Genomic DNA, 27,898 nt, shown 5'->3' on the forward strand with positions numbered 1-27,898 from the left:
TTTTATACAAAGTGGTAAATTATTTGAGAGGGTAAAGAAATAGGTCTTTGTTGAGTCTTGGGATTGATTTATACTTCTCCTCTTGTTAGTCATCATTTTCCAAAAATGGTTTTTTTATTTCATACTAGATAGTGTTAGGACTGTTATATTTTAGTTTTTTCTGGTCATGCTATTTATTCTTCACTTTTCAAAATAGCAAACCTTGATCAGTTACCCGCAGAAAAATGACTTGTTTCATATAGTATGGTGGTAGTAATTAAAACTAAACTCACAAAGTCATGCCTTTGTTTTAAAAAGCCTTTGTGTTTAAAAAGATGGTAGTCAGATAAGTGCTTCTAATAAACTAGTGTCACACTGGCTTATTTGTGTTCAAAATAGTTGTAGCTTTGCCAGTGTCAATTACCTAGAACTCTTCTTCATATCTGGTCTAACCTAGATCTTGGCTCTTGGTTACTTATTGTACACATTCAGGAAGTCTGGTTGGTGCATCGTGGGCTGATGTCCCTTCTTTCAGTTTCCACACTTGTCAGTATTTCAAATGGTGAAAACTAAAGAAAACATTTTCTGCATCCTTTTCTCTTTATACTACCTCCTGGGTAATTTCTTTAGATCTAAGTTCTGTTTCATTGATTCTCTCTTTAGCTATGTCTTATCTGCTATTTAATTAATCAACATTGAGTTTTGCATTTCACTGAGAATATTTTTTTATTTCTAAAGTTCTAATTTTTCAAATCTGCCTTTTTTGATAGTATATTATTCTTTTCTAGTGTTTCTTTTTTTTTTTTTAATGTCTTTAATCCTTTTAAATATACTTATTTTAAAGTCCCTGGTACTTTCTGAAGTTTTCTGTGAGAATGGTGGGAGTTTGCTTATGGTGGATTGTGCCCTCATGTGTTTCATAATTTTGTGCTGCGAGTTCATTTTAAAGGGGGCTTTATCTGTGGGACTCCTGGGGATTGAGAGCGAGTCTTAATCCAGAGAGTATTACCAGTCTAGGTCCATTTTAATTAAACTTTCTCAGTTTGGGGTTTCCTGAACCACATAAATAGTAAATTCAAACTTCAAACCCTCATGAAAGCAGGTCTGTGTTTGTGAAATCTCATGGGAGTGTTTTTCTTTCTCAGATGCAGAGCCCAAACCAAAACAGACACACTTCCCTATTATTTCCATGTGATGATGAGTGAATTTGTTCTGTTCTTTCATTGAGGGTATAGTTCTTCTGGAATCTTATCTTCGTGCATGACATGTATGTCCTTATTCCTCACTTCACCAGGCCCAAAGCTTCCTTTTCTGTCCTCTGATCCCACATGACTGCTAGACTCAAACTCCTTGGCCACCAAGATTGGCCCAGATCCACACCAGGTCATCCCCAGCTTCCATTCATGCTTAGCATTCTGACTTTTTGTTTGTCTGCTTCTTTTTTTCTTTTTGCTTTTTCTTCTTTCTCCCTTTTTGTTTGTGTATGTATGTACGTATGAGTGGTGGAGGACGGAGATCAGGGAATTTACTCTATTGCTTTCCTAATTATTCTCAAAGAATGTTTGTTACTCCTAACTAGCATTTCCAGGTTTTTATAAAAAATGGGAGAGCCTTCACATTAATTTGTGTACCTTGATGCCAAAAACAGAAGGCAGTACATAAAAACAAAGCATATACATATTTTTTCTAATATATATAAATTTTTCTCTCTTTCTCTCTCTCTCTCTCTCTCTCTCTCTATATATATATATAGTAGAAGGTTGGATATATATATATCCAATTGCCTAATGAGTCACTTTTTAAAAATTTAATTTTTATGTAATTCATTTACATTAGTTCAAATATTAAAAAGTATAAGACGGCATACAGGAAGTCTTTCTTCTACCTTTTGTCCTCTTTCTGCCTAATTTCCACTGCTCTCAACAGGTAACCACTGTTACTAATTTCTTGTTTTTTCTTCCAGACATGTTTTTATACATATACATCAATAAAAATGTGACATTTTTCTTTTTCCCTTTTTTGTAACCAGATGGTAACATACCATCTAATACTCTATACTTTGCTTCTTAATAAGGTACATTAACAATATATCTTAGAGATCTTCCATGCCAATCTCATAATAAGCTTCCTTATTCTTTTTGTTGCTGCAGTGTGTAGTTGTACCAGTCAGTTGAAGGATGTTTTATCTGTGGCTGTTTCCATCACTTTTTGATCTAAGAGCTCATGGAGATTATTCTCAGATGCGATTTTCTTTCATTTCTCTTTTCTTCCATAATATATCTTCTCTTCCACTTACCCAGGATCAACTTGCAGCAGACATGTACAATTTCATGGCCAAAGAAGGGGAATATGGCAAATTTTTTGTTACGGTAAGCACTTTTCCTTGAGAGAATGTTAAAGCATTGTAAAAATTGAGTCATTTTAGCTTTTTTTGCAAAAGATTTCAGTTTTAGTTTTGCTCAGCCATTGTGTGTGTGTCCATCTGATGCTAACGTTACTTTTGTTTTTGAATGTGGGTCTGTTCTCAGTTATTAGAAGCCCAAGCAGATTACCATAGAAAAGCATTAGCAGTCTTAGAAAAGGCCCTTCCCGAAATGCGAGCCCATCAAGGTAATGTAACCTGCGTGCGGCTGATACCTCCTTCTTGCCTCTGCCACTTCTGCCTGGGTTCTTCTTCAGCCTGACTCCTCTGCATGCGTTTCCTCTGGATAAAGCTTCTCTGCCTAGGAGGGTACTATTTCCCAGCATAATTTCATCTTTCTTGCTGCATTCTCTAATTTCTTCTGAACCCAAATTAACATACTAATGGAACAGTTGCAGTTCTTTTGAAACCTTCAGTTGAAGAGAAAGCTGGCCCCTTGGGGAGTGCCTATATGTTTTGATGTCTTCAATAGGCTTGAAAAAGTCAAGCATCTAATTATCCTTTTCCAAATCAGTTATTTGTTCTATAAGGCTTTATTCTGGCCTTGTGACTCCAAGAACATCCATGCAAGGGAAAATATTTTGGACTTTCCAAAAGAGAATTTTACAAGCCAATGCTTGATACATCAGTCACTTAATAGGTGTGATTGAATCATAAGATCATGACCATTTCTTTCAGGCCCCTTCTTTGTCTTTACACAAGGCTCTTGTTCATATCACCATTGATGTTTTGCCTACCATATTCAAGCACATTGTAGATTTTACCCACAAGTTATGAGTGGACTGGACTTTCTCCTGATGTTTTAAAGTGGGCATCTAAAACTTTTTTTCCTCCCTCAAGTTTTTGATGCCACTTCTCTCTGATTTACCAGCAGAGATGAGCACAAGTTGTTGAGGCAGACATTTCTTGGGTATCATTGGATCTGTTATGCTCTTCTGCTTGTGGAATAGACCTGACATTTGGAGCTTAGGCTCGCCCTGCAGAATCACTGGTCTTGAGCTGAGAGGGGATCAGACCGGGTGCTGGGTGTGATGACTCCGTGATGTGAGAATGGGCAAGTGTGTGGGTAGAGACTGTTGTGGATGTACACACGCTGGCACCCTAAAGAACGCCACTTCTTCCCCCCCAAAATTTCAGGAAGCCCTGACAGATTCTGGCTTTGTGCTGGAAAGTTTTTGGATTGTGGAATTAGAAAATGCCATGTCTTGACTGACCCCATGGCCAGGTCTTTGCTGATCTCGGGTGCAGCATGTCTGATTTCCTCAGCCATTGCCCTTGCTTTCCTAAAGGATCTGGTTTCCTAGTTCCTGGACGATGGCGTTTAGTCAAGGTGCAAAGAAATGAAGATACCCGGCAATGTCACATCTTCCCAGGGGCAGACTTGCTGGGCAAGTTCAGATCACAAAGAACATGTATTTATGAGATACCTACTGTGGGCTGGGCCCTGCATGAGACAAGATAGTAGACATATCATCATTTTAACCTTTGAGTGGCTTAAAGTCTCATTTGGAAGAGTTGACTCCAACTCTCCAAGCACAAAAATGAGAAGATTGGATTTCTTGAGCAGTCCTTTTTATAGATCTCCCATTCTTAGTTTTTCACTAAGGCTATTTTCCCTGGAGAAATACGTCAGAAAGTCATAAGGAGCAGGGGGGACAGGGAAGAGTTTGGGATGGAACGAGCTCCACACCAGCTGTCCCTTTCTCCGTCCATATCTCCCTGATACCACCTTTCTCCAAACAATCTGGGTCTGACACCTTGCATCCTTCTTCTCTTTCCTCTCTCCCACCCCTTCGCCCGGTTCTGTCCATTTTGCTCTTTGCTCTGCCTTCCTCTCCAGTCCCTCTGGTCTACTCTGCTCCACGCTCTTACCGCTTTGTGCGTGAGCTTGGGGTAAGATGGAAATTCCCAGACTTAGGATCCCTGATCTTTTGTCAGCCTGTTGCCCTCCACATATATTTGCCCATTTCTTGGCCTGTTTAATTCCTGTCCATCTTATGAGACCCCTTCCAAGCTCACTTCCTTTGAGAAGCCTTCTCTGACAACTGAAGCCAACAGTGAACGCTTTGTCTCGTGAATTGCACTAGCATTTATGGTCTACACCAGAAGTCGCAAACAGCCATATCACATTAAAAAAATTTTTTTTAATTAGTTGCCATCATTTAAAAACCAGGCACTTTAACATAACAATCCTGATTTCTGACTTCTCTTGAAAGTTCAGAACATCTGGTGATACTGGGTCTGCTTTACCGCAAGACAACATTGGTCTGGCGCTGAGGAGTGGTGGCCACCTCTCTGAGACTGCGTGCTGCCCAGCACGATTCATGTACTTGTGCTACCCATCTGACCCCTATAGACAATTGTGTTTGCGACCCTTGTCTATACCATTGATCTGCCATGATTTAGCAAACATGTCTTGTCTTGTTACTATTCTGTGTTTACATGTATGTCTTGTATTTCCTTCACAATTTGATTATTCTTGTTCTGAGGGTGGGGAGTCTCTGTGAACTTTATGTGCCTACTGCCGTGCCTAGCACATAGTACGTCTGTTGTTTGAGAGGCCAGCAGCTAAGGTAGAATTTACCTTACAACTAACCTGTAGGTCAGTGGTTCTTACCTGTACCTTCTGCCAACATTACACCAAGGTGTGGGCTGGAGAACACTCTGCTCAGTGTTTACTAGAAAGTTCTGGCACAGGTTTAGAGTATGCCTGCCCCTCAGCATCACAGGGCCAGGCGTGTGGCTGAGTCGATAGCAGGTGTCATTTGCAGAACTCCAGTATTTTCAATGTAGCTCCTAGGGGATAGGTTATGTGGCCATTTTTAGCCTGTGTTGAGTATCATTGCGTTAGATAAAAAAGACAAAGTATTCCAGGTAAGATTTGACCTCTGAAAGGACTGTCACAGAACTCTGTCCTCTGGGAAGGGCCAGGCTCCTGGATGCTTTTTCTGTTAGAGATTCCACTGGAATGGGGCTGGGCCAGAGATGAGGAGGGCTCCCAGCAGCCCTGGGGGTGGCTGGTACCCTGCTTCTCATTTTTTGTCCCTGGCCTCCCTTCCCCTCTCCCATTCTTCAACCTTTACCCCACCTGCTCTTCCGTCATTCACTTCCACAAGCTTTCAGGTCTACAGATTTGAGGGATTTTGTTTTTCTTCCTTCCTTTGTGTGCATATTGTTTGCAGGCCTGTGCCCTGCTGTGATACAGGGGAGCATGTAAGAGGACATGCCAGAGTGAATATTACCGTCTCCCAACCCAGCTTTCTAACGGCAGAGTGGCTAAGGGACCAGTGTCCATTACAGGTGCTGAGAAGGGTGTGAGCCCTTCCTGTTGTTGGAGAGAATTAAGTATTTCTCCTTGGAGTAGTTTTCACCAACTACTTTTCCCTCTTTTGCTTCTGTGAGCTGCTCAGGCGGCACTAGGTCTCTGCGGCTTCCACAGGCAGGCCAACCCCAACAAGACACTTCTTATTCTAATTTGATAATACCCATTTGCTCAATTTTTCTTTCTGGTTTACGGCTTTATTGTATGTATTTCTGCTAAGCTGCCTCCGATGACCTGAAAATAATATAAAATATTGCTTTACTGCTGTCAGCGCAGCCTTCAGCCTAAGCTGCTTTGGGGCTGCCAATACCGCATTTTTTTCCGCTCAGAATTTTTTGGACCTACTTGGGGATGCAGCATTCTGAAGCACTGCATGTCGTGGAGTTGTTGCATTTGACTCAAGTTCACATTGACCATCTCCAGTCTTGTATGACAGATGCTTGATTTGTGTTTGAAATTTTTGGAGATTCTGTTCATCTTCACGTTGAAGGCGTCTGTTTCTGTGCCCCTAGCTAGAAGGCCAGTGCTGTTTTGCATGGCTGGGATAATTTCTTTTCAATGACAGCAGTCTGCTCAGATGAATCCTCCGTGTTAACATGGGCGTGGTGCAAGTGTGCAGCACTCTTGCAGCTTCAGCTGGGGCTGCTCACGCTGGGTGCCATGCACACTGCTCAGGGCTTCTGTTCCACAAGGAACCAGCCCAGCCTGGCACGCGGTTTGTGCTCCAGGAGATGGCAAATAACAAAAGCAAACAGAACACATGTATCCCCTTTTCTCAAAACCTCAGCTACCAGCCTGCTAGAAAAGCCCCTTTGGTAGTTTGGGGAGCAGATAACTTGGTAATGCCATGAGGTTGTTGGGTGTCTTACTGAACGATTTGCTGCTCTAGATAAGTGGGCGGAAAAGCCAGCTTTTGGGACTCCTTTGGAAGAACACCTGAAGCGGAGTGGGCGCGAGATCGCGCTTCCCATCGAAGCCTGTGTCATGCTGCTTCTGGAGACAGGCATGAAAGAGGAGGTGAGCGGCATATCGTGGTCCTGCATGCCAAGTCTCCGCGTCCTTGTGCCCAGAGCACCATGCTCCCTGCCACCCCCCGGCTCCCCTGTCTTACACAGCCACTGTCAGTTTTATGTAGATCAGCAGCTTTCAAACTTTTCTCATCATGACCCGCATTTTAAATTGAGACCCTGTCTATAAACGAAACAGAGGTTTTACAGAACAATATTTACTTTTCCTGCTTGCAGTACACTCTGACCTTTTTTTGTCCTGTTTGTTTCGTTTTAAACTCTGGTTGTGATTTGCAACAAGGGATTTCCTGATACACTAATGGGCCAGAGCTTCCATGAGCTTTAGTTTGTAACAGCAAGCATCTACAGGAAGAATCTTAGATTTGTGTAGTACTCTGCAATTTTTTGGGGGGGGGAGGGGAGCATTTGCGTACTTTGTTTCATGGGATTTTTACCCAAAAATCCCCACGAACCAAGCAAGGCAGTTCTCATTACTCTTCTTGTATAGATAAGGAAGTCAGCACGCAGGGAGTTCACACTGGGTCAGAGTCAGAGCAAGAATCAAAATGCAAGGCTTTTTTTTTTTTTTTCTTTTTAAAACTCTTTATTGAAATAAAATGTACAAACAGAAAAGTGTGGATATCATAGATAAACAGCTTGATGAATTTTCACGACTAAACCCGTCCATGTCATCAGTGCCCAGATCAAGGAACTCCCTGAAAGCCCTCCTTGTGTTCGCTTCCAGTCACTTCCCCTGCCCCCAGCTCTGTGACCTCCACTTTTGCTAGCCAAGGTCAGTGCTGTTCATCTGGGGCCAGATTCGCTCCCTAGGAGACATTTGGCAGGGTCTGGAGACATTTTTGATTGTCACACTGGGGAGAGGAGGTTTGCCACTGGCGTCTAGTAGTACCAGGGATGCTGCTAAACACCCCACAGTGACAGGACAGCCCCCACAGCAGAGAACTATCCAGCCCAAAGTGTCAATAGTGCAGAGATCTAGGAACCCTGCCTGGGTACATTTTCTTTAAAACTCAAGTCTTCTTAATTCCCGGTTTAATATCCTTCATACTCCTGCGTCTCCCGGTTGACTTTTTTAGATGGATTTCTAATAGGCACAGGTATGTTAGTCACGAGCCTGGGCACGAGCTACCACTGATTAAAAGTGGACTGCTCTTTGCCTGTCACTCTGCTCGGGGTACACGCCTGGCCCTCTTCTTTCCTCCCAACGGTCCCGCAAGGCAGGCAGTGTGACCACAAGGAGGTGAGCTGAAGTCGGGGAGGACGGTGGGGCTCCCTTCCCACAGACCACACTGCTGCTTAGCGTAAGACTCCCGTCTGCATTTGATGCCAACAGCTTTTCATTGTCTTTAGGGCCTTTTCCGAATTGGGGCTGGGGCCTCCAAGTTAAAGAAACTGAAAGCTGCTTTAGACTGTTCTACTTCTCACCTGGATGAGTTCTATTCAGACCCCCATGCTGTAGCAGGTGAGCTGCAAGGAGTGTCTGCAAACTGAGTCACCCTCGAAGTGGTGGGCAAGTCTCCCGATAAAATTCCTTATTAAATAATGTAATACACACACACACACACACACACACACACAGGCATACACCCATTTTCTAGTCCGTTTGTTTGTTTTCCTGTATTAAGTAAAAGTGAAAGTAGATGACAGTGCAAATATTTTGGAGATATACAATCATGTGCTGCATAATGACATTTCAGTCAAAGATGGACCACGTCTACAATGGTGGTCCCAGAAGATTATAATGCAGCTGAAAAATTCTGTTGCGTAGTGACGTAGCTGTATCTGTCGTAATGTCTTAGTGTAATGCATTACCTTTTCCATGTTTAGATATGTTCAGATACACAAATACTTAAAATTATGTTACAGTTGCCTATAGTATTCAGTGCAGTAATGTGCTGTGTAGGTTTGTAGCCTGGGAGCAATAGGCTGTACCACCTGGCCTAGGTGTGTAGTCGGCTCTACATCTAGGTTTGTGTAAATACACTTTACGATGTTTGCATAGCAACAAAATCACCTCACATCCATTTCTGAGAACATATCCCTGTCATTAAGCAATGCATTACTGTACTTATATTGTCTTCCCTTCTTTTATCCCCTAAATCCGTATCTACCTGGAGAAATGATAACTATCGAAAGGATGGCTTTAAAACTAATTTTATTTTCTGATGACATCTCAATACATTTTTGCAAGGGCCTGGATTTGTTTAATGAGCATTTCATTCTCTACTCCTGCCAAATTATGATTTGTTTTATATGCCATGGAAGATTGTAATTGATCATTTCAATTTGCAAAATAGAATGTCCTGCGATTCTCAGCCTTATCCCTTTTCATACTGAAAGAGAGTATTAATGATTTCAGGTGCTTTGAAGTCCTATTTACGGGAATTGCCTGAACCTTTGATGACTTTTAATCTGTATGAAGAATGGACACAAGTTGCAAGGTAACTTTAAAGAACACAGGATTTTGAAAATTAAAGGAAATATGTAATATTGTGTCCTATTTGTAAATCATTTTATTATCAGGGATCATAAAATAACAGCCAGATAGCATATTTGTTAAATAATATGTGCCCCAGTTATTTATGTTGAGAGTAAAAATACTGAGTATTGTAATTATTAGTGTAGGACAGTCACCACTTATGTATCGGTTTAACTTTGTGTGATTTATATGGACGAAGACATAGTTGTATTCACATTAATGAACTGGCTGATCTCAAGGACCTGCTATATTGAAGAAAGCCCTGTAACTGCGAACAAGTGTCATACTGACCGATGGCAATGTGCCTGCCAAGCTGCGTGCAAACTCGGCAGTGCAGTAATACAGTTGACCCTTGAACAACATGGAGGTTGGGGTGCTGATCCCCACGCAGTTCAAAATCCACATCTAGCTTTTGACTCCAAAAGTTAATTATGGGCCGGGCGCGGTGGCTCACGCCTGTAATCCTAGCACTCTGGGAGGCCAAGGCGGGAGGATTGCTCGAGGTCAGGAGTTCAAGACCAGCCTGAGCAAGAGCGAGACCCCGTCTCTACTAAAAATAGAAAGAAATTATCTGGCCAACTAAAATATATATAGAAAAAATCAGCCGGGCATGGTGGCACATGCCTGTAGTCCCAGCTACTCGGGAGGCTGAGGCAGGAGGATTGCTTAAGCCCAGGAGTTTGAGGTTGCTGTGAGCTAGGCTGACACCACTACACTCTAGCCCGGGCAGAGTGAACACTCTGTCTCAAAAAAAAAAAAAAGTTAATTATGAATACTTAACTACTACTGGCCTACTGTTGACCAGAAGCCTTACTGATAACATAAGCAGTTGATTAACACATATTTTGTATGTTGTATATATTATACACTGTATTATGACAATAAAGTAAGCTAGAGAAAAGAAAATGTTATTAAGAAAATCATAAGGAAGAGAAAATATATTTACTATTCATTAATTCATTAAGTGGAAGTAGATCATTATAAAAGTCTCCATCATCTTCATGTTGAGTAGGCCGAGGAGGAGGAGGAGGAGAAAGAGGAGGGGTTGGTCTTGTCTCAAGGGTGGTTCATTCTCAAGTTTTTTCAAATTGTTACAAATCTCTCCCCTAAAATTTCCAATACATTTATTGAAAAAAGTCTGCGTATAAGTGGAACGCTGTGTTGTTCAAGGGCCAACTGTGTCGTGGTGACATTGCTCATAATAATAATTAATGTTTACTGAGCATTTACTATGTGCTAAGTACTGTACTTACGCTAATCTTTACACCCTTTACCTCTTGTTATCCTTAATTGACATCATGAAAGGCAGATGTTATCTTCATTTTGCAGATGAGGAAACTGAGGCTTGGGAAGGAATAGGGCCAAGGTAGTAGCAAGTAATGGGCAGAGCTCGAATTCAGACCCAGACTTGTCTGACCCAAAGGCTCTGTTCCTATACTTTGTCCCTTTCCTTTCACCCTCAGCTCAGTCTGTCTAGGAATAGTTGGATTTAAGCAGGACAGCCTTATTTAAAAAGTCATAGAGGCTTCTTTTTGGCCAGCCAGCCTGCGTCCTTCTTGCCTTTTCCCTTGTGGTTCTCACTTGCTTCCTCTCCAGGGTGCCTAATTCCTCACCCGTAAGGGAAGAAGAACAAATCTCACTTCCACTCCTGTCCCCTTCCCCCATCAGTAGACGGTTTCCCATTCCCATCAGGCAGGCCGTGATTAGATAGAAACTATTTGTTCTAATCAGTTATACTTTAGTGCCTGTGAGTCCATCGCCTGTCACATTAACCAGGTATTTGCATTTGAGTTTTTCTGTGTGGTTATGGAATAAGAGATTTTGTCCCTAGTAGATGGGGAGGGTTTTAAGTTCAGAGACAAGTTCTTAGGCATCGTTGTGTCCTTGGAACCCAGCCCGAGACTCAGTCTGCTGTCAGTATTGATGTTTATGCCACTGAATTAAATGGAACCCAACAATCCGTGTCAGGTAGAGGAGAGTTGTGGGATTCCTTTTATTAGATAACCTCCTTCACTTCTCCTACCCTCAACTCTCTCTCTAAGACCCTAAACTCTTCCGTATGAGGAAATAAACTTAAAAAAGATGTCTGTTGGTATATTGATTTTATAGTTGAGAATGTCAACATGGGCCTCCATCCAGGTGACGCATCGACTGGCCTCTAAAGTATAACTATGTTTAGCCCCTATCTGTAACTCTCCCGAATGGTTCAGTTCTGGAGGCTGTTTCAAGTCCAAAGTGGTATTATGGAGACAACGTCTAACATTCTCTTCCCTAGTAGGCAGAGTTGACCCCACTCTACAGGCTCCTCTCTACGGGTCCCTGTTTTGTGTCTCTGAAAGTTTGTACATTGCAACTGTATAGTACAAGAGCTAATCAGGAGACTGAGTCTTGGTGAGGTTCATGCAAACAATGTAAATAGTTATGCTGATGTTTGACTCCAGATCTGTTTATTTCCAAAATCTGTGCTGTTTTCCAGTTGTGCCTTCTTTGTCAAAAGGAAGCATCACTATTAACATAGCATATTAATACAGGTATTACTATATTAATATTACTGTATTAATACACAGGTAATACTTGTGTCATAACAGGTAATATGTGTTTTAATAAATTGTTATCCTTAAAAATGTTTTTTGTCAGTGTGCAAGATCAAGACAAAAAACTTCAAGATTTATGGAGAACGTGTCAGAAATTGCCACCACAAAATTTCGTTAACTTTAGGTACGTATGATTGCGCCACAGTGACTCTGGAGTCAAGATAGGTTTAATCACCAGCAGAGATGCCCTTTTATTCAAGCATACTTGGCACATTAAAAAAACACTGGAGAGTAACCGGGCTGCTGGGAATGGGATTTGATGTATATTAGTGTGAAGCATCAGTATCTGGTATTAATATGTAAGTTATCATTTTACCACTGCAATTATTAGCAAAAAAAAAACTCTTATGAAAAGTTTGGGCAACTGTATGTTAGGTTTGGAGTCTTAATTTTCTGGTATGTAAAAAGCAAATCAATCAATAATTGTACTCTATAATGTCTTTCATATTTGCTACCTAATTTATTTTATATAGAGCATAAATCATAATCACCATAATAAAATTTCAAGAAATAGAGATTACATATTATTTTATGGAATAATTATGGTACTAAGAAAATTTACCATGAAACAGACTCCTAGAATTTAATTTCTATTTTCCCTTTGATATAAAATGTAACTTTGAAGAAGCGTAGAGAAAAGGAAGGTGGTGCCAGGGAATAAAGTCATTTAAAACCAAACAAAGAAAATTTTCAAAGAGAACTTAGTCAAAAGCCACAAATACTTGCCAGGTGTTATGTCTGGTATATTACCTGACCCTAAATTCAGTCTTGGGCTCTATCACTAAGCTAAACTAAATATTTCCTTCTAACACCTGAAGTGTCAACCTTGCCTTATGAGTGGCTTGGCATTTGTAACATCCCTCATTGATTAATTTAACACACCCAGCTTGGAATGACAGATACTCTTTACCTATTCAATGTATTATGGTGGAAATGCAGTTATAGGTTGGGATTTGGCCTTTATTATCTAATTTTTACTAATTGTTTTTTGAATACAGAATACATTACCATGGTTCAAAATTCAAGAGATGCATAATAAAAAAAAATCACTCTCCTGTTCCCATCCCCCAACCACCTGTTTCCTCTCCTGTGATGCAACTAATGTATACAGTTTCTTATATATCCTCTCAGCAAGAGTTAATGCATGTGTAAGCAAATACATTCATATATACATACATACGTATTTTTTTCTTTCACTCCCCCCTTTTTAAAAGCCAATGGTAGTGTATATGGTAAACATCATTCTCCCCTTTGCCTTCTTTGCCTAACATCTTAATGTATTTGCTTAATACATCTTGGAGATTTTTCCATTTCAGTACAAAATTAATTTTTTAAGGTTGCAGAGTACTCCACTGTATGGATATACTATAATTTATTTAGCTCCCTATTGATAGATAGTTGGGTTCTTAATGTTTTGCATTTATACTACTGTACTTATACATAAGAGAGTGTGTCTGTGTGATTAATTGGATATTTTCATAATTATAACAAATACAAATACAGATTCCTTTAAGCAATATACCTATGCTTCTATTTTTGTATTAAAAATATATTGACAGCCAGGCATAGTGGCTCATGCCTGTAATCCCAGCACTTTGGGAGGCCAAGGAGGGAGGATCCTTGAGGCCAGGAGTTTGAGACCAGTCAGACAACATAACGAGACCCTGTCTCTACAAAAAAAAATTTAAAAATTAACCAGGCATGCTGGACAACTAAAAATATATAGGAAAACTTAGCAGGGCATGGTGGCACATGCCTGTAATTCCAGCTACTTGGGAGGCCGAGACAGGAGGATCGCTTAAGCCCAGGAATTCAAGGACACAGTGAGCTATGATCTTGCCACTGCACTCCATCCTTGGTGACAGAGCAAGACCTTATCTCTAAAAAAAAAAATAAATATTAAAAAATGTATATATTTTGAGCCCACTATTAATCACAGTGTAATTTGGGGGTAGAATAGATAGGACACAACAGAGAAATGGATTAGAAATAAACAGCAAACAGTGATGAACCATTTGAGATTTACATTTGAGTTATTTTCTTCTTCTAAGCACTAATCAGTGTGTTCTCTGAAACAAAGGACACAAGAAATTTATAAAATGCCTCATCTGAGCCAGATTCTGATTTAGGAACACTCTGCAGTTAGTACCTGAGCAACCTTGAGACTGAGCACCAGGGCAGTGAGAACATTCCTGCAAGTATTGCAGAGAAGATGCTCCTCCCCCGTCTCTTTTATTCCATAGGTATTTAATCAAGTTCCTTGCAAAGCTTGCTCAGACCAGCGACGTTAATAAAATGACTCCCAGCAACATCGCGATTGTGTTAGGCCCTAACTTGTTATGGGCCAAAAATGAAGGGTAAGTAATCTTTCCCCATGTCGTGTTATTTTAACTTCTTCTTTCCACCTGATAATATGAATAGAAATATAACTCAAGCTACACATTCTAGATTGAGATGTACCACAGGATGTTCTGAAATTTATATTTTCCATTCAGCCAACATTCTCAGGACACACCTGTGAGCTGGGTGCTGCCCCAGATGCTGGCCACATGGAGATGTAAGAGAGATTGTTCCAGTCCTCAGAAAACCCCCGCTCTTGAGCAGTCAGGCAGCCCCGTGGCTACAGTACACTGATAAGATAACACACACACATCTGTGTGTGTGCTTATGATACCTTAGCAAGGGCAAAACTTCACATTTATCCTCTTAGGATGTCTGGCTGGGCCTGAAAATTAAATTAACATAAAATACATTAACAGGAGAAAAGCATACAAGTTTTTACATGTACGTGAGAGCCTCCACAGGAAAATGAAGACCCAAAGAAGCAGTTAGAGCTGATTGCTTATATACTAAGTTGGACAAAAACTTATAAATTGGGAAAACATGATAAGACAAAGGGGCTTGGGCTGGGGCAGTTAACTGTGAAGTGTCTAGGAAGTTAGGGATTAGTTTAACAAGGTTTGTTGAGACAGATTTCCCTTGGCCTTGACTCTCTGTCTTTGGTGATAATGTTTCTCTACTCCCGGTTATAGGGAGGGCATTTTTCACACTGGAGTTTATCTCCTGCTTTCAGGAAGAAAAAGGAAGGTCAGAGCACCCTTATCGCATCTGCTGTTTTTCAAGTGCCTTTAACTCAAAAATAATCCTTATGCCAGAGGGGCATATTTTGGGGTGGCATATTTGGCCACCCTTAGTATCACAGACATTATAAAGTATGAGGACAACACAGATGAAGGAACATAATTCAGGGTGAAAAGTTTAGGGAAAGCTCTGGTTAGGAAATGGCACTTGAGCTGTGCCTTGATGAAGTACTAGTTTCCTACAGCTGGGATCTGGATGGGCGTTGCATTGTGGCATGAAAGGGCCTGGTTTCCAGCAGTGAGGGGTATGTCACATGACCTTGTATAACTTGAAGACAGGAAATGTTAGGCTGTGGCTGAGTAGACCAGAGCCAGAATATGAAGGGCCTCACACGTCTTGCTGAGGTGTTGGAACTTATTTGCCAGGTCACGGGAGGTCATCAGGGCTCCTAAGCAGAGGAGTGAATTGTATTTAGAAAGATAATTTTGCTGGCATTGAGAAATGCAGACTGAATAGAGGAGAGGGTTCAGGGAAATCTCCTGAGAAGTCACCACTCTGTTGGTGGCTTAATGGTGGTCTCATTTGTTCCTTACAAATGACCTTTTGAAGCAGGTACAGTTGTCCTCACTTTTGCAGATGAGGACCCTGAGTCTTAGAAAGGTTAAATAATTGGCTTAAAGTGGCAGAGCAGGGAAGTGGTGGAGCCCAGGCGCTGACTATAAGGTATAAGGCTATAAAGCCTGTGTCCTTAACCATCACCCTTCCCTGCCTTCTGTTACTGTTAGTCAGCTTCGTAAAATCACGAACCATTCACGTTTCCGTTAAAAGAGAAAGTGACCTTTTGAATCACAGTCTTTCATTCATTCACTCACTCATGATTACTTACAAAGATCTAATACCATAAAGCAAAATTAAAGGTAAGTAGATATATGAAATTAACTACGTATGTCATATAGCAAATAAATTCCAGATAGGGTTAAACATAAAAAGTGATGCATGAACACGGTAGGTAAATATTTGTTAGCTTTTGGGATAGAGAAGAATATTCTAAGCATAAAAACAGTATAAGAAACGATAGATTTAAAATTGATAGATTTGACCTACAATAGCTAGAAACATATATATATATATATATATATATATATATATATATGTATATGTATATATGCAGGAAGCACCTTAAACAAAAGGCAGTTCACAAACTAGGAAAGAGTTCCTCCAAAAATATCCAGAATACACGAAAAGATCTTATAAATCAATAGACAAATGATACCTCTTCAAAAAGAAAAATTGGAAAAGGACATGAGAGGACTGTTTCTCCCAGTCCAGCAGGGTTCTAAGGCGCAAAGACTGACCAGAATTCAGATCAGAGGAAGGATGTGAAGGATAATTTGCAGGCAGAGCTTGCATTTTTAAGCTGGAATTGGAAAGACGCTAGAACTGTTGGTTGGAAAATGGGGTGAAAATGTTCTGGTGGGAAGTGAGATCAGAGTGATAATAGGAAACAAGAGATAGGTTTGAGGCAGTCAGACCTGAGATTAAGCTTCTTGGGAATACGGTGTTCTCATTTATAAAACAGGCCTCAAAACAGGTTGTCATAAAAATTAAATGAGGGGAAGAACCTGAAGCACAGTAGGTGCTCAGTACATGACAGGCCTTTTGCCGGCTTTTGTGGTGTTCTGGCTCCCAACTGGAATGTGAGCTTGGCAGCAGGGTAATGGTTCTTACTTATTTTCTTCCTTTTGAGCCCTGGCATCAGTCACTTTTAACTTCTGCACACTCATCTTGAAACCAGTTCATATATATTACGACCTTAAGTGTAAATATGGGTGCTCAGGTTTTCTGGTATAAGAGACACACTGCAGCAATGCATGCTCCTAGCGACATTACCAGCACAGCTGGTTTTTAGTGATCTGGGGTCTTAGAAGGTAGTTACAATGTATGCTGTTGTGCCAGCGGAGAAGTGCAACCCTTGTTCCAAACCAGTTTAAAACCAGTATTTGACACATCATTGAAGCCGGACACAGCGGCTCACACCTGTAATCCTAGCAACTTCACTGGCTGAGGTAGGGGTGGGGGAGATTGCTCTAGGCCAAGAGTTGCTTGAGGCCAGCCTGAGCAACGTAGTGAGACCCCCCATCTCTACAAAAAATTTTAAAAATGAGCCAGGTGTGGTGGCATGTTCCTGTAGTCCCGGCTACTTGGGAGGCTGAGGCAAGATCACTTGAGCCCAGGAATTCGAGGTTACTGTGAGCTATGATCACACGACTATACTCCAGCCTAGGCAACAGAGCAAGACCCTGTCTCTGGGGGAAAAAAACAAAAACATAAAAAGGATACACCACCAGTGTTTACTGGCTAACTGCTCATAGGGCCTGTGTACCGTGGACACTGGTTGTCACCACAGTGCAGACTGAGGAGTGACAGCAGAGTCAGCTTAATTTTTCTCCCTAGGTGACCACTGCTACACTCGTAGGTCAGGGCCTTGTGAATTTGATTTTTGCATCTATGTTTAAATATTTTATCCTTTAAAAATAATTGAATTGCCCTGATACAACCAGCAGAAATTAGAGGCTGCCTAGAGGAAATATTTAATTTTGTGAATGTCCTTTGCAGAACGCTTGCAGAAATGGCAGCAGCCACGTCTGTCCACGTGGTTGCGGTGATTGAACCCATCATTCAGCATGCTGACTGGTTCTTTCCTGAAGGTAATTACCATTTCAATTTCATTGACTGCCAAAGCAATACAATAATAGTATAAAAAGTCTTCTTGTAATCTCAGCTACTCAGGAGGCTGAGGTGGGAGGATGTCTTGAGGCCATGAGTTTGAGACTAGCCTGAGCAACATAGCAAGACCCCATCTCTAAAAAAATTTCTTTAAAAATTAGCCACGCATGGTGGCACATGCCTGTAGTCCCAGCTACTTGGAAGGCTGAGGCAGGAGGATCACTTGAGCCCAGGAGTTTGAGGCTGCATTGAGCTGCATCATGCCACTGCACTCTAGCCTGGGTGACAAAGTATGACCCCGTCTCTTTAAAAAAAAAGAAAATCTCTTTAAAGAGGAAAGTACACGAGTAATCTCTTCATTATTACAAAATTGTTTTCACTTTTTCATATGTCTTTCCAGACTTTGTTCATTTGCATTCATATTTGGACATAATGATAATCAAATCATTTTGTATTTCACTTAGTTTCAACTAAAACATGTTCAGCCAATGTACATTGAATACTCACGAGGTGCTATATGTTTGCTGGTGAGACCTGCAGTCTTCCTTGGAGGAACTGGGGCCACCGGACAAGACAGCCACATAAACAGAAAAATTATAACACACGGCAGCTTGGAAAGATAGGTAGATGGAGAGAGATTTGACAAACTCTGGCGCTAGGCAAAAGGAGCCAGGGATTGTTTTATAGAAGAGGTGACATTGAACATGCAAGAGTTTTCCACATGGAAGAGGGCTTTTTGTTTCTCTAGCTAGATTTTGGATTTGTGCAAAGGTGGAAGACAAAGCAGGAAAGGTTAACTGGGGCCAGGTAGTGAAGGTCTGAGTTGGCCACTTTGGAGAATTAGAATTTCATCCCGTAGGCGATAGATTTTCAGACTAGGTTTGTTGCGGTCCTGGGGTCCACAGAGGTTCCCGTGGCCTCCTGTAGTGGTACTGGTTGGGCAGGTATTGGGAATCTGGACCTCCCCCTCCTGCTTCTCCCAGAGCAGCCCTGCTGGCGCGTCCGCTGGAGAATAAGCCCCGTGAGGCCAGGCTGGGCTCTTCTGTGCTTTACCACTGTCTTCCCGTCAAGAACCACACCTCCCTCGTGAAGGCTGCTGAACCAAGATGTGATAGATGAATATTATTAGCATTCTGCCCAAGATTTCCATAAAGGAAATGATTCTTACAAAAACTGCCATAGGAAGTATGGACTTGATGTTGCCGTTTATTTCTGTTTCATGAGTGTAAATATCTCTCACTTTTTTAATAATTCAAATAAGTAATCTATGCTTATTGTCCTCTTCTGTGTTATAGAAGTTTTTTTTTCCCCACTAAAGAGAAAGCAGAAGGGTTGTGTAACGTGTATTTTGAATCATACCTTCTCCCCTGTCTCTCATACTATTATGTTACCTCCCACTGGTTTGATAAACCATCCTTACAGTGACAGTGCCAGGGACTTCCACTTATGAAATATGGGGGCTTTGGACTGAAGAATGAGGTTCCTGTTCCAGTGGGGGGGTGTCTTAGAGCTCCCCTGACCCCTGCATTCTATGTCTCATGCACTTATTTTTCCTCTTGCAGAGGTGGAATTTAACGTATCAGAAGCATTTGTACCTCTCACCACACCAAATTCTAATCACTCATCCCACACTGGAAACGACTCTGACTCGGGGACCCTGGAGAGGAAGCGGCCCGCCAGCATGGCGGTGATGGAAGGGGACTTGGTGAAGAAGGAGAGGTGTGTTTAGACTGTGCATTTCCAAACCCGAAGTAAATACAGCATAGAAGACTTGTTAGACCCGCAGTGTCTGGTACTGGCTCAGTGGACTTGGGATTTGAGAGTGGCCCTCAATGCACCCATGACTGATAGAATCCAGAGAGCTTCAGGAATTCAGCTGTAGGTCATTGCAAGCATTAATCTAACCATAAAGTAGGTGTGCAGCTTCTCACCTAACATTCGTACCGTATGTAGTCAATCTTAACTCGGTGGTCTGTGTGGTCAGCCCTACAATGGAATGGCATCATACACATGTTGTAATGCAAATTCACCCAAATGTACTTGATTAGGGGGGAAAGAGGGAAAGGGGAAAAAAGATAAATAGTGGTAATTAAGGGTCATTAAGACTATTTGTGACTTTTGCCTTCAGATGCCAACCTATCCAACATGTATGATGAAATGCCACTGTATTCACCTGCACTGCTCAGAGTTAAGCGGCCTGTTCGAAGTAACATGCTTTTCTTGAGTATATGTAATCTTTCTAGAAATAGTTTTACATTCAAACTAAATGACAAGCTCTTATTTTGGCCGCCCAGTCTTATAGTGAGGTGTGTTTTTTGTTTATTTGTTTTGGGTTTTTTTACCCATAGCAAAGAAAATGCTTTACTTTCTTATTTTTTCACTCTGAAATCCATATTTATTCTGTGCAGAAGTTTTACGCATCTGAACGCTCATTCTCACATTTGGTAGCGTTTCCTGATGACAAATTCTATCCATGACAAAATTAGCTTTTATATATTTTAAGTTTTAAAGTGCAGTGCTGCCGGGCGCAGTGGCTCACGCCTGTAATCTTAGCAGTCTGGGAGGCTGAGACAGGTGGATCGTTTGAGCTCAGGAGTTTGAGACCAGCCTGAGCAAGAGCGAGACCCCTGTCTCTACTAAAAATAGAAAGAAATTATATGGACAGCTAAAAATATATATAGAAAAAATTAGCCGGGCATGGTGGCACATGCCTGTAGTCCCAGCTACTGGAGAGGCTGAGGCAGGAGGATCGCTTGAGCCCAGGAGTTTGAGGTTGCTGTGAGCTAGGCTGATGCCACGGCACTCTAGCCTGGGCAACAGAGTGAGACTCTGTCTCAAAAAAATAAATAAATAAATAAATGAAGTGCAGCGCTGTGAGTCTAGTTAGCACATGGCAGACGGTTCTCAGTCATCCGCCTGATGGGTTTTCCCTGCCACTGCAGCAGCGTACAGGAGATCAGGGAGCCATGTATCATTTTATTTTTTGAACCGAAAAAAGTTTCCAAGTCCATGCACTAATCGGCTTCATGAAAACTAAGTCTTCCTTCTACTCTGTCCTCCAACCACCATCCCCTCCCCAAAAGCAACTATGTTTTCTAGTCTTGTATATTTTTCACATGTATTCTTTGCATATGCATATTACGAATGTTTCTACATTTCATCGAATTAAGAGGCAGCGTAGTGTGATTCCCTTACACTGCCACTGATAGGCCTTTTAGACTTGGCTTCAGCCTCATTTCTCAAACACGGTTTTGAGATGGGTACTAGGTAGTAGGGAAACAAACACATTAACACGATGTCACTGGAGACGAGGCCTGCCTGTTTGCTTTCAGCTGCTCACACCCAGATTGATCAAAGATATTGATCAGTACCAGGTTTGTTGGCTTTGCTCAGGTTTAAAGCCAAGTGGAGTTGCTCGCGTTGGTAATAGGGATGACCACTAGTGTGGTCCTTGCCGCTTCACTGCATGCTGGGCAACTTGGGTGGCTGTCCCCATGTGTGGTTTTAACACATGTGGACTGATGGGCTTCTGTCTCAGTAGTCGGCTCGCATGGTGTGTTGACTGTTTCTTCTTTCTATGTAGCTTTGGTGTGAAGCTTGTGGACTTCCAGGCCCACCGGCGGGGTGGCACCCTAAATAGAAAGCATATATCCCCTGCTTTCCAGCCGCCACTCCCGCCCACAGATGGCAGCACCTTGGCGCCAGCAGGCCCAGAGCCCCCTCCCCAGAGCTCTAGGGCCGAAAGCAGCTCCGGGGGTGGGACTGTCCCCTCTGCGGGCATACTGGAGCAGGGGCCGAGCCCAAGCGATGGCAGGTAAGAAGGCTGACTTCTGCTGGCAGTGGAGGCTGGATGCCCCAGCCTTCTTGCAGGTGGTAGCCTTTGGGCATGGCATCTACGCCCAAAGAATCACCCCAGCGTGGTGTGAGCCAGATTGGCTTTTCACTCCTCCAGTTGGCAAAGGACGGGGAAAAAAAGATTGCAAATTGCTTGCTTCCTTTTCTGTTTTCAAAAGAAAGCAACGTTTGTTTGCATTCTTTGCCATACTGCTGTGGTGCTGGAAACTGGAAGCCAATACATGTCTGGCAGTATGACAGACCTCTCTTACCTGTTTGATGTGTACTGTCAGCATTCACGTACCATTTGCTTGTTGTCATCCTTTGTGCTAATAGTAAGCATTTGAATGTAGCAAGTTAGTTAAATGTTAGTATTCCTGGCATTCATTCATTCACTCACTCACTCATTCATTAAGTCATTCAATCAAACAGATGTACTGAGTAACTGGTATGTGCCACGCACTGTACTAGGCACACGAGGTGACTATGACCCCACCCCCCCACCTCAGCTTCCATCTCGTTGGGGAGTTGACACATGAGTCCAAGGTAGAAGATAAGATGGTAGATTTTCTTCAAAGACTCTTGGTTGTTTAACCTTTTGATAAGCCACCTGGAGTGGGCTGCAGACGTATAGCAACTTTGAATAAAAGAAACCTTCAACTTGAGATTTTTATTTACTTGGCATTAACTCAGTTCTGCACACTGATCTGGGCAGAGGACCACCAGAGACTACTTCAGGTGGTCTCTTTCATGGTTTGGAACTGGCAGCTGCTGTAAAAGGTGAGCCCTGCTACGGAGTGTGTGCTAGAATTTTTATTGTCATTTTCTCTCCTTTGACCATCTACAACATGCTGAATGATCATATATAAAATAAAGTAAATGTGCATAAAACAAGGACAGCCTCTTTATCCACACACTCTTTCCCCACACGGTGAGATGAATTTGCCTCGGGAGAACTCTCTCCTCTCATCTTCTTTGGGATGGGTGAGGGAGAGCCTTGCAGTGTGTGAAGTTGCTTATGAGATAGGAATTTTGTTCAGTCATCCCAGCCGAGCTTTGACTGCTTTGCACATTCTTGAATTCCTTTTTACTCACATGATTTAGGAAAGTTCACTCTTTGGTTAAGAAACATGAAGGCTTCACACTTCCCAGGGCTTTATACATACATGATAAGCTCCACGTTGGTTTGTCAGTGACGCTGACATATGCACATATTTGTTCTGGTTTAAGTTTTTTTGTTTGAAAAAAAAAGTATAAGCAAATTCATACATTTTCATTTCCCCATGACATTCAGTTTGTTTAATCAAAGCTAACTATATTGTTTCAGACAATAATTAGTCTTCATTGCAGAAGGACAAACGAAATGCCAATTGTCAATTTGCTCTTTGCTTTTTATATGATTAAATTTTATAGATATTTTTGTGTATATTTCACTAATGGCATTCACTCTTTGGTGACCTTGATAAAACATAGCTGTAACATTTGGTATAAAAAGTTCTGGGCCAGGAAGTAGGAAGCCTGAGTTCTGATCTCAGTACTACCAACTCTGGACTTTTGAGTAATCATCTAGCCTCTCAGAGTTTCTCTTTCCTCAAGTCCAAATTATTGATAATAACTCAAGTACTTTAAAATTTAGGGTATTGTTTTGCCCCAGCTTTTGCTTAGTTTTGTACAATGTACATGTCAACATCCAGAAGCCCTTTCATGTTATTAAATAATGTCCATTTTAAGTACAAGCACAGTAGAAGTTGAAATTTCTTATCATGATATTGAAGTGGCAGGTTACAGGCCAGTCTAATGCAATCAACCTCATAAAATAAGTAGTCGTATGTGACACCAAGTAAACATTAGCTTTATAGGCCCAGTGTGAACTATTGAAAATTTCAGATCATCTCCTTCCCTGCCTGCCAAAGTGAAAACTCCGCTTGGAATCTTATAGTTTATAGTGTAGTACGTTTAGCTTTTCTATTAATACTAGGAGTGTCTCACATCTAACTTGACTTTTATTCCTCTTAGTCCTCCCAAGCCCAAGGACTCTGTATCTGCAACTGCAGCTGCACCTACGCCTGCACCGGGGAGAAACAGCAGTCAGATGACCACTGGCCAAACCCAGACCCAGGCAGCTGCCAGCTCCCACCAGCTCTCTGCTGGCCCAGCCCATAATGCTGCCGGGCCAAGCCCTCATACTCTGCGCCGAGGTAAGTGGCCACCCTTCCTTCTTGTCCTGGGGGAAGGATGTGCAGAGCTCTTTGAGTTTGTGCAAAGATTCAGGTTGTGAGGCTTTCAGGCAGATCTTTTCCATGTCAGTTACAAAATGGCAAGCAGGAAAATCAGTCATTAAAGAGAAAAATAATTAAAGAGAAAGGAAAAAATAGAGAACAGAAAAGCAGACATTTAAGAATGTGTTTTTTCTTAGGAGCTTCAAAGCTTAACACACAAAAAGTGACGTCTCCAAAAATGCTCCCAGTTTTCCAGGAGTCTGGTGCTCCAAGCCACATCGCTCTGTTTGGGAACCCCCAGAATGTCTGTACTACCTTGGTTTTGTGGGTCTAGGAGCCACTGTACCCTCTGAATTGGGGTCGGGGCTTTCTGGGTGCGATTAACATAATCTGAGTTACTCCCACCTGTCTCCCCTGTAGTCCTCCACCGAACAGCCAGGGAAATTACTCCAAAGCCCCAAGCAGATCATGTCATCTCTTACTTGAAATTTTCCAGTAGCTTCCATGCCAGCCTCCCACGCTGGACCCTCTGTGGTCTGGCCGGGGCCTGCTTCTGAGCCCAGCTCTTACACTGCCCCCTCTCTCATTGCACTCTGCTCCCTGTTCCTCAGATGCACTAAGCTCATTCCCTCCTTAGGGCCTCTGTACTTATTTTCTCTTCCAGAACATTCTATCCCATATCTTCACACAGTTCCTTCTTATCATTCGGGACTCAGCTCAAAGGTCACTTACTCTGTGAGTGTCCCCTCCCAACCACCACCTGTTCTGAATTGGTGACCATCCCCCATTCCTACCATACACACAAGTCATTCTCCAGCATGTCACTGTCTTCCTTGCAGAACATTTTTCTCAGTCTGAAATTTTTTTGTTTTTTCCACTTATTGCCAGTGTCACCAAGTAGCTCTTAGTGAGCTGGGATCTTACCTGTCTCATGCACCCCCAAATCCCTAGCCCCTGTCCCATGCCTGTCACAGAGGGGGCACTCCGTAAATACTTGTGGGTCTGGGATCTCTTAAGTGCCTCTTAGGTCTAGAAAAGCTGGGGGTGATTTGGCCCCCACCCTCACCCTGGAATATTTGGTAATGTCTGGAGACATTTTTGTTTGTCACAAATGGGGAGAAGGGTACTGTTGGCATCTAGTGGCATTTAGTGAGTAAAGATCCTGTAATACACGAATAGCCTCCCACAACAAAGAATTAACTGACCTAAAATGTCGATAGTGCCAAGACTGTGAAACTGGTCTAAAAAGGCACATGATTCAATAAAGATGTTGGAGCCAGTGAAATTCCTATGAACCAGGGAGCCCTATATATTTACTCCTAACTGTATTTATTGGAATCTGATGATCCTCACTACAAAGTGACTTGATGTTTCAGGTAGCTCAAGAAACAGGTGAATTTATTATAGCAAGTGTATTTTGCATATAGTGAAAAATATATTTCTGAGTCCATATTCTTTTTATCTTCTCTGCAACCAGGACAGGGAAAATAGAATAAATAGCAGTTTTGCTGTTGAAAAGCCTGAGTTTTCGGCCAGGCGTGGTAGCTCACGCCTGTAATCCTAGCACTCTTGGAGACCGAGGCGGGCGGATCGTTTGAACTCAGGGGTTCAAGACCAGCCTGAGCAAGAGCGAGACCCCGTCTCTACTAAAAATAGAAAGAAATTATATGGACAGCTAAAAATATATATAGAAAAAATTAGCCAGGCATGGTGGCGCATGCCTGTAGTCCCAGCTACTTGGGAGGCTGAGGTAGGAGGATCGCTTGAGCCCAGGAGTTCGAGGTTGGTGTGAGCTAGGCTGACGCCACAGCACTCTAGCCCAGGCAACAGAGTGATACTCTGTCTCAAAAAAAAAAAAGAAAAGCCTGAGTTTTCTTCTTATTGAAATTTAAAATAATAGGCCGTTAAAGGCCTCTATGTGTATAATGTACTTAATTTTTTAAAATAAACTTGTTTTGGAATAATTTTTGGCTGACAGGAACGTTGCAAAGGTAATACTAGAGTTCCCATATACCCTTCACCCAGTTTCACCCTATTGTTAACGTCTTGCATCACCGTGGTGCATTTATCACAACTGAGAATCCAGCGCTGGTACGTTACTGTTAACTGATGTCCGTATTTTGTTCAGATGTCCCTAGGTTTTCCACTGATGTCCATTTTCTGTTCCAGGGTCCCATCCAGGAGGCCACATTGCATGTAGTCATATCTCCTTAGGCTCCTCTGGTCTGTGACAGTTTCTCAGTCTGGCCTTGTATGTTCATGGCCCTGACAGTGTTGGGGAGTACTGGTCAGGCTTCTCGAAGAAAGTCTCAATTTGCATTTGTCAGATGTCCTTCTGATGGTTGGCCAGGGGCTATAGTTTTGAGGGAGGAAGAAACAGAGTGAGGTGCGTCCTGACCACATGCCATCAGGGGTACGTGCTGTCGGTGTGGCTTATTCCTGGTGAGGTTTACTTTGGGCTCCCGGCCAAGGTGGCGCTGATGCCTTGTTCTTTCTGAAATGTGTCTCTCTCTTTGTGCAGCTGTTAAAAAACCTGCTCCGGCACCCCCGAAACCAGGAAACCCACCTCCTGGCCATCCTGGGGGCCAGAGTTCTTCAGGAACATCTCAGCAGCCACCTAGTCTGTCACCAAAGCCATGCACCCGAAGCCCCTCTCCTCCCACCCAGCACCCAGGCCAGACTCCAGGCCAGCCCTCAGCCCCCTCCCAGCTCTCTGCGCCCCGGAGGTACTCCAGCAGCCTGTCTCCCATCCAAGCTCCCAGTCACCCGCCGCCGCAGCCCCCGACCCAGGCCACGCCGCTGATGCACACCAAACCCAGTAGCCAAGGTCTGCCCACCCCCATGGCCTTGCCCGGCGAGCACGGACTTGAGCAGCCATCTCACACCCCTCCCCAGACTCCAACGCCCCCCAGTACTCCACCCCTAGGAAAACAGAACCCGGGCCTGCCAGCCTCTCAAACCCAGGCGGTGAGTAACCCTGAGACGGCGCAGCCGCATGCTGGAACCTTACCAAGACCGAGACCAGTACCAAAGCCGAGGAACCGACCCAGCATGCCCCCACCCCCCCATCCTCCTGGTGCCCACCCAGCTGCGGATGGCAACCTGACCAACACCGCACCGACAGCTTCCAAAATAGTAACGGGTAAGTAGGAAATCAGGCCCGTACCTCCGCACCTGCTCTACATTGCTTTTGTACTACTCCCCTTCATTTAGGCTCTGATTTGTAGCAGGGGTCAGCAGACTACACCTGCAGGCCCTAAACTAAAGTATTATCAGAACACAGCCACGCCCACTTGTTTACATGCCACCCATGGCTGCTTTGGTGCTAAAAGAGCAGAGTTGAGAAGTCTCGACAGAGATCACATGGCCCGCAAAGCTGAAAATATTTGCTACCTGGCCCTTTCGGTTTGCTGACCCCTGATTTATAGCTGCAGTATGTGTCTAAGACCTATCTGCACTTACATTTTTCTAAGTATAATGACTTTTAATCCAGATGGAAAGTATTTTGCAACATGAGCATAAAATTCATTTCTTAGGGAATGCCTCATTAAAATGCTTATTTTCCTTCTAAGAGTAGTAAGTCAAGAATTTTAGGTATAACTTTAAAAAACACAATGTATGCCAAATTGGATGCTCTGGGCATGGAGATCTCAGGACATGACCGTATCAGAGTGCTAGTCCACAATGGCTTGGGAGGAAAGTCAAGATTTTCCTGTAATCCCAGTGGTAACCTGTTTTGGAGAGGCGGTAATTATATAGATTTCAGTGGACTACCTAATGGGATTTTTTTTTTTATAGGCGGTCCAGAACATGACCGTTTTATTTAATTATGATTTTTAAAAAATTTGCATCCCAAGAGCTCTAATTTACTATTTAAGGATGGATAGGTTTTTTTTTTTCCTAGTGTACTTTTTAAAAACAATAATTAGGAGCCTCAAATCATTTCTAACAGCAGCCTAATTTTAAATTTTTCTAAGTGGAGGCTTTTTAGAAAAGAAGCTGAAATACACCTCTGGGCTCTCCAGCCGTATTGAGTGACTTCTCAGCTCATGTACCCAACACTGGTACATCCCAAATGATGAGGGTTAACTAACTCTGAAAAATATCTTTTGATAACTTTTGTTCAGGAATATAATGTATAACTTGCGAGGGTTATAAATGGTTAATGACTTTTTTTCTGGTGACACCAGAGCTTTTAATTTTGAAACCAACA

At 42.5% G+C, this 27,898-nt stretch overlaps 1 protein-coding gene across 3 annotated transcripts in view; it reads left to right on the forward strand.

Annotated features, from left to right (window-relative positions):
- The window catches only part of ARHGAP17 (Rho GTPase activating protein 17), a 76,747-nt gene that overhangs the window by 40,795 nt on the left and 8,054 nt on the right, over window positions 1-27,898 (forward strand). For 2 of the 3 annotated variants that reach the window (XM_069486791.1, XM_069486793.1), the window contains exons 8-19: window positions 2,280-2,348; window positions 2,508-2,589; window positions 6,613-6,740; window positions 8,102-8,213; window positions 9,111-9,192; window positions 11,868-11,948; window positions 14,068-14,181; window positions 17,522-17,613; window positions 19,195-19,351; window positions 21,216-21,446; window positions 23,483-23,664; window positions 26,207-26,827. In XM_069486791.1, the coding sequence (XP_069342892.1) occupies window positions 2,280-2,348; window positions 2,508-2,589; window positions 6,613-6,740; window positions 8,102-8,213; window positions 9,111-9,192; window positions 11,868-11,948; window positions 14,068-14,181; window positions 17,522-17,613; window positions 19,195-19,351; window positions 21,216-21,446; window positions 23,483-23,664; window positions 26,207-26,827 (1,951 nt within the window). The remainder of the gene's footprint in view (window positions 1-2,279; window positions 2,349-2,507; window positions 2,590-6,612; window positions 6,741-8,101; window positions 8,214-9,110; window positions 9,193-11,867; window positions 11,949-14,067; window positions 14,182-17,521; window positions 17,614-19,194; window positions 19,352-21,215; window positions 21,447-23,482; window positions 23,665-26,206; window positions 26,828-27,898) is intronic. The other variant, XM_069486794.1, reaches the window with a different exon arrangement.

The sequence above is a fragment of the Eulemur rufifrons genome, chromosome 14 (assembly GCF_041146395.1).
Source record: "Eulemur rufifrons isolate Redbay chromosome 14, OSU_ERuf_1, whole genome shotgun sequence".
Taxonomy (NCBI): domain Eukaryota; kingdom Metazoa; phylum Chordata; class Mammalia; order Primates; family Lemuridae; genus Eulemur; species Eulemur rufifrons.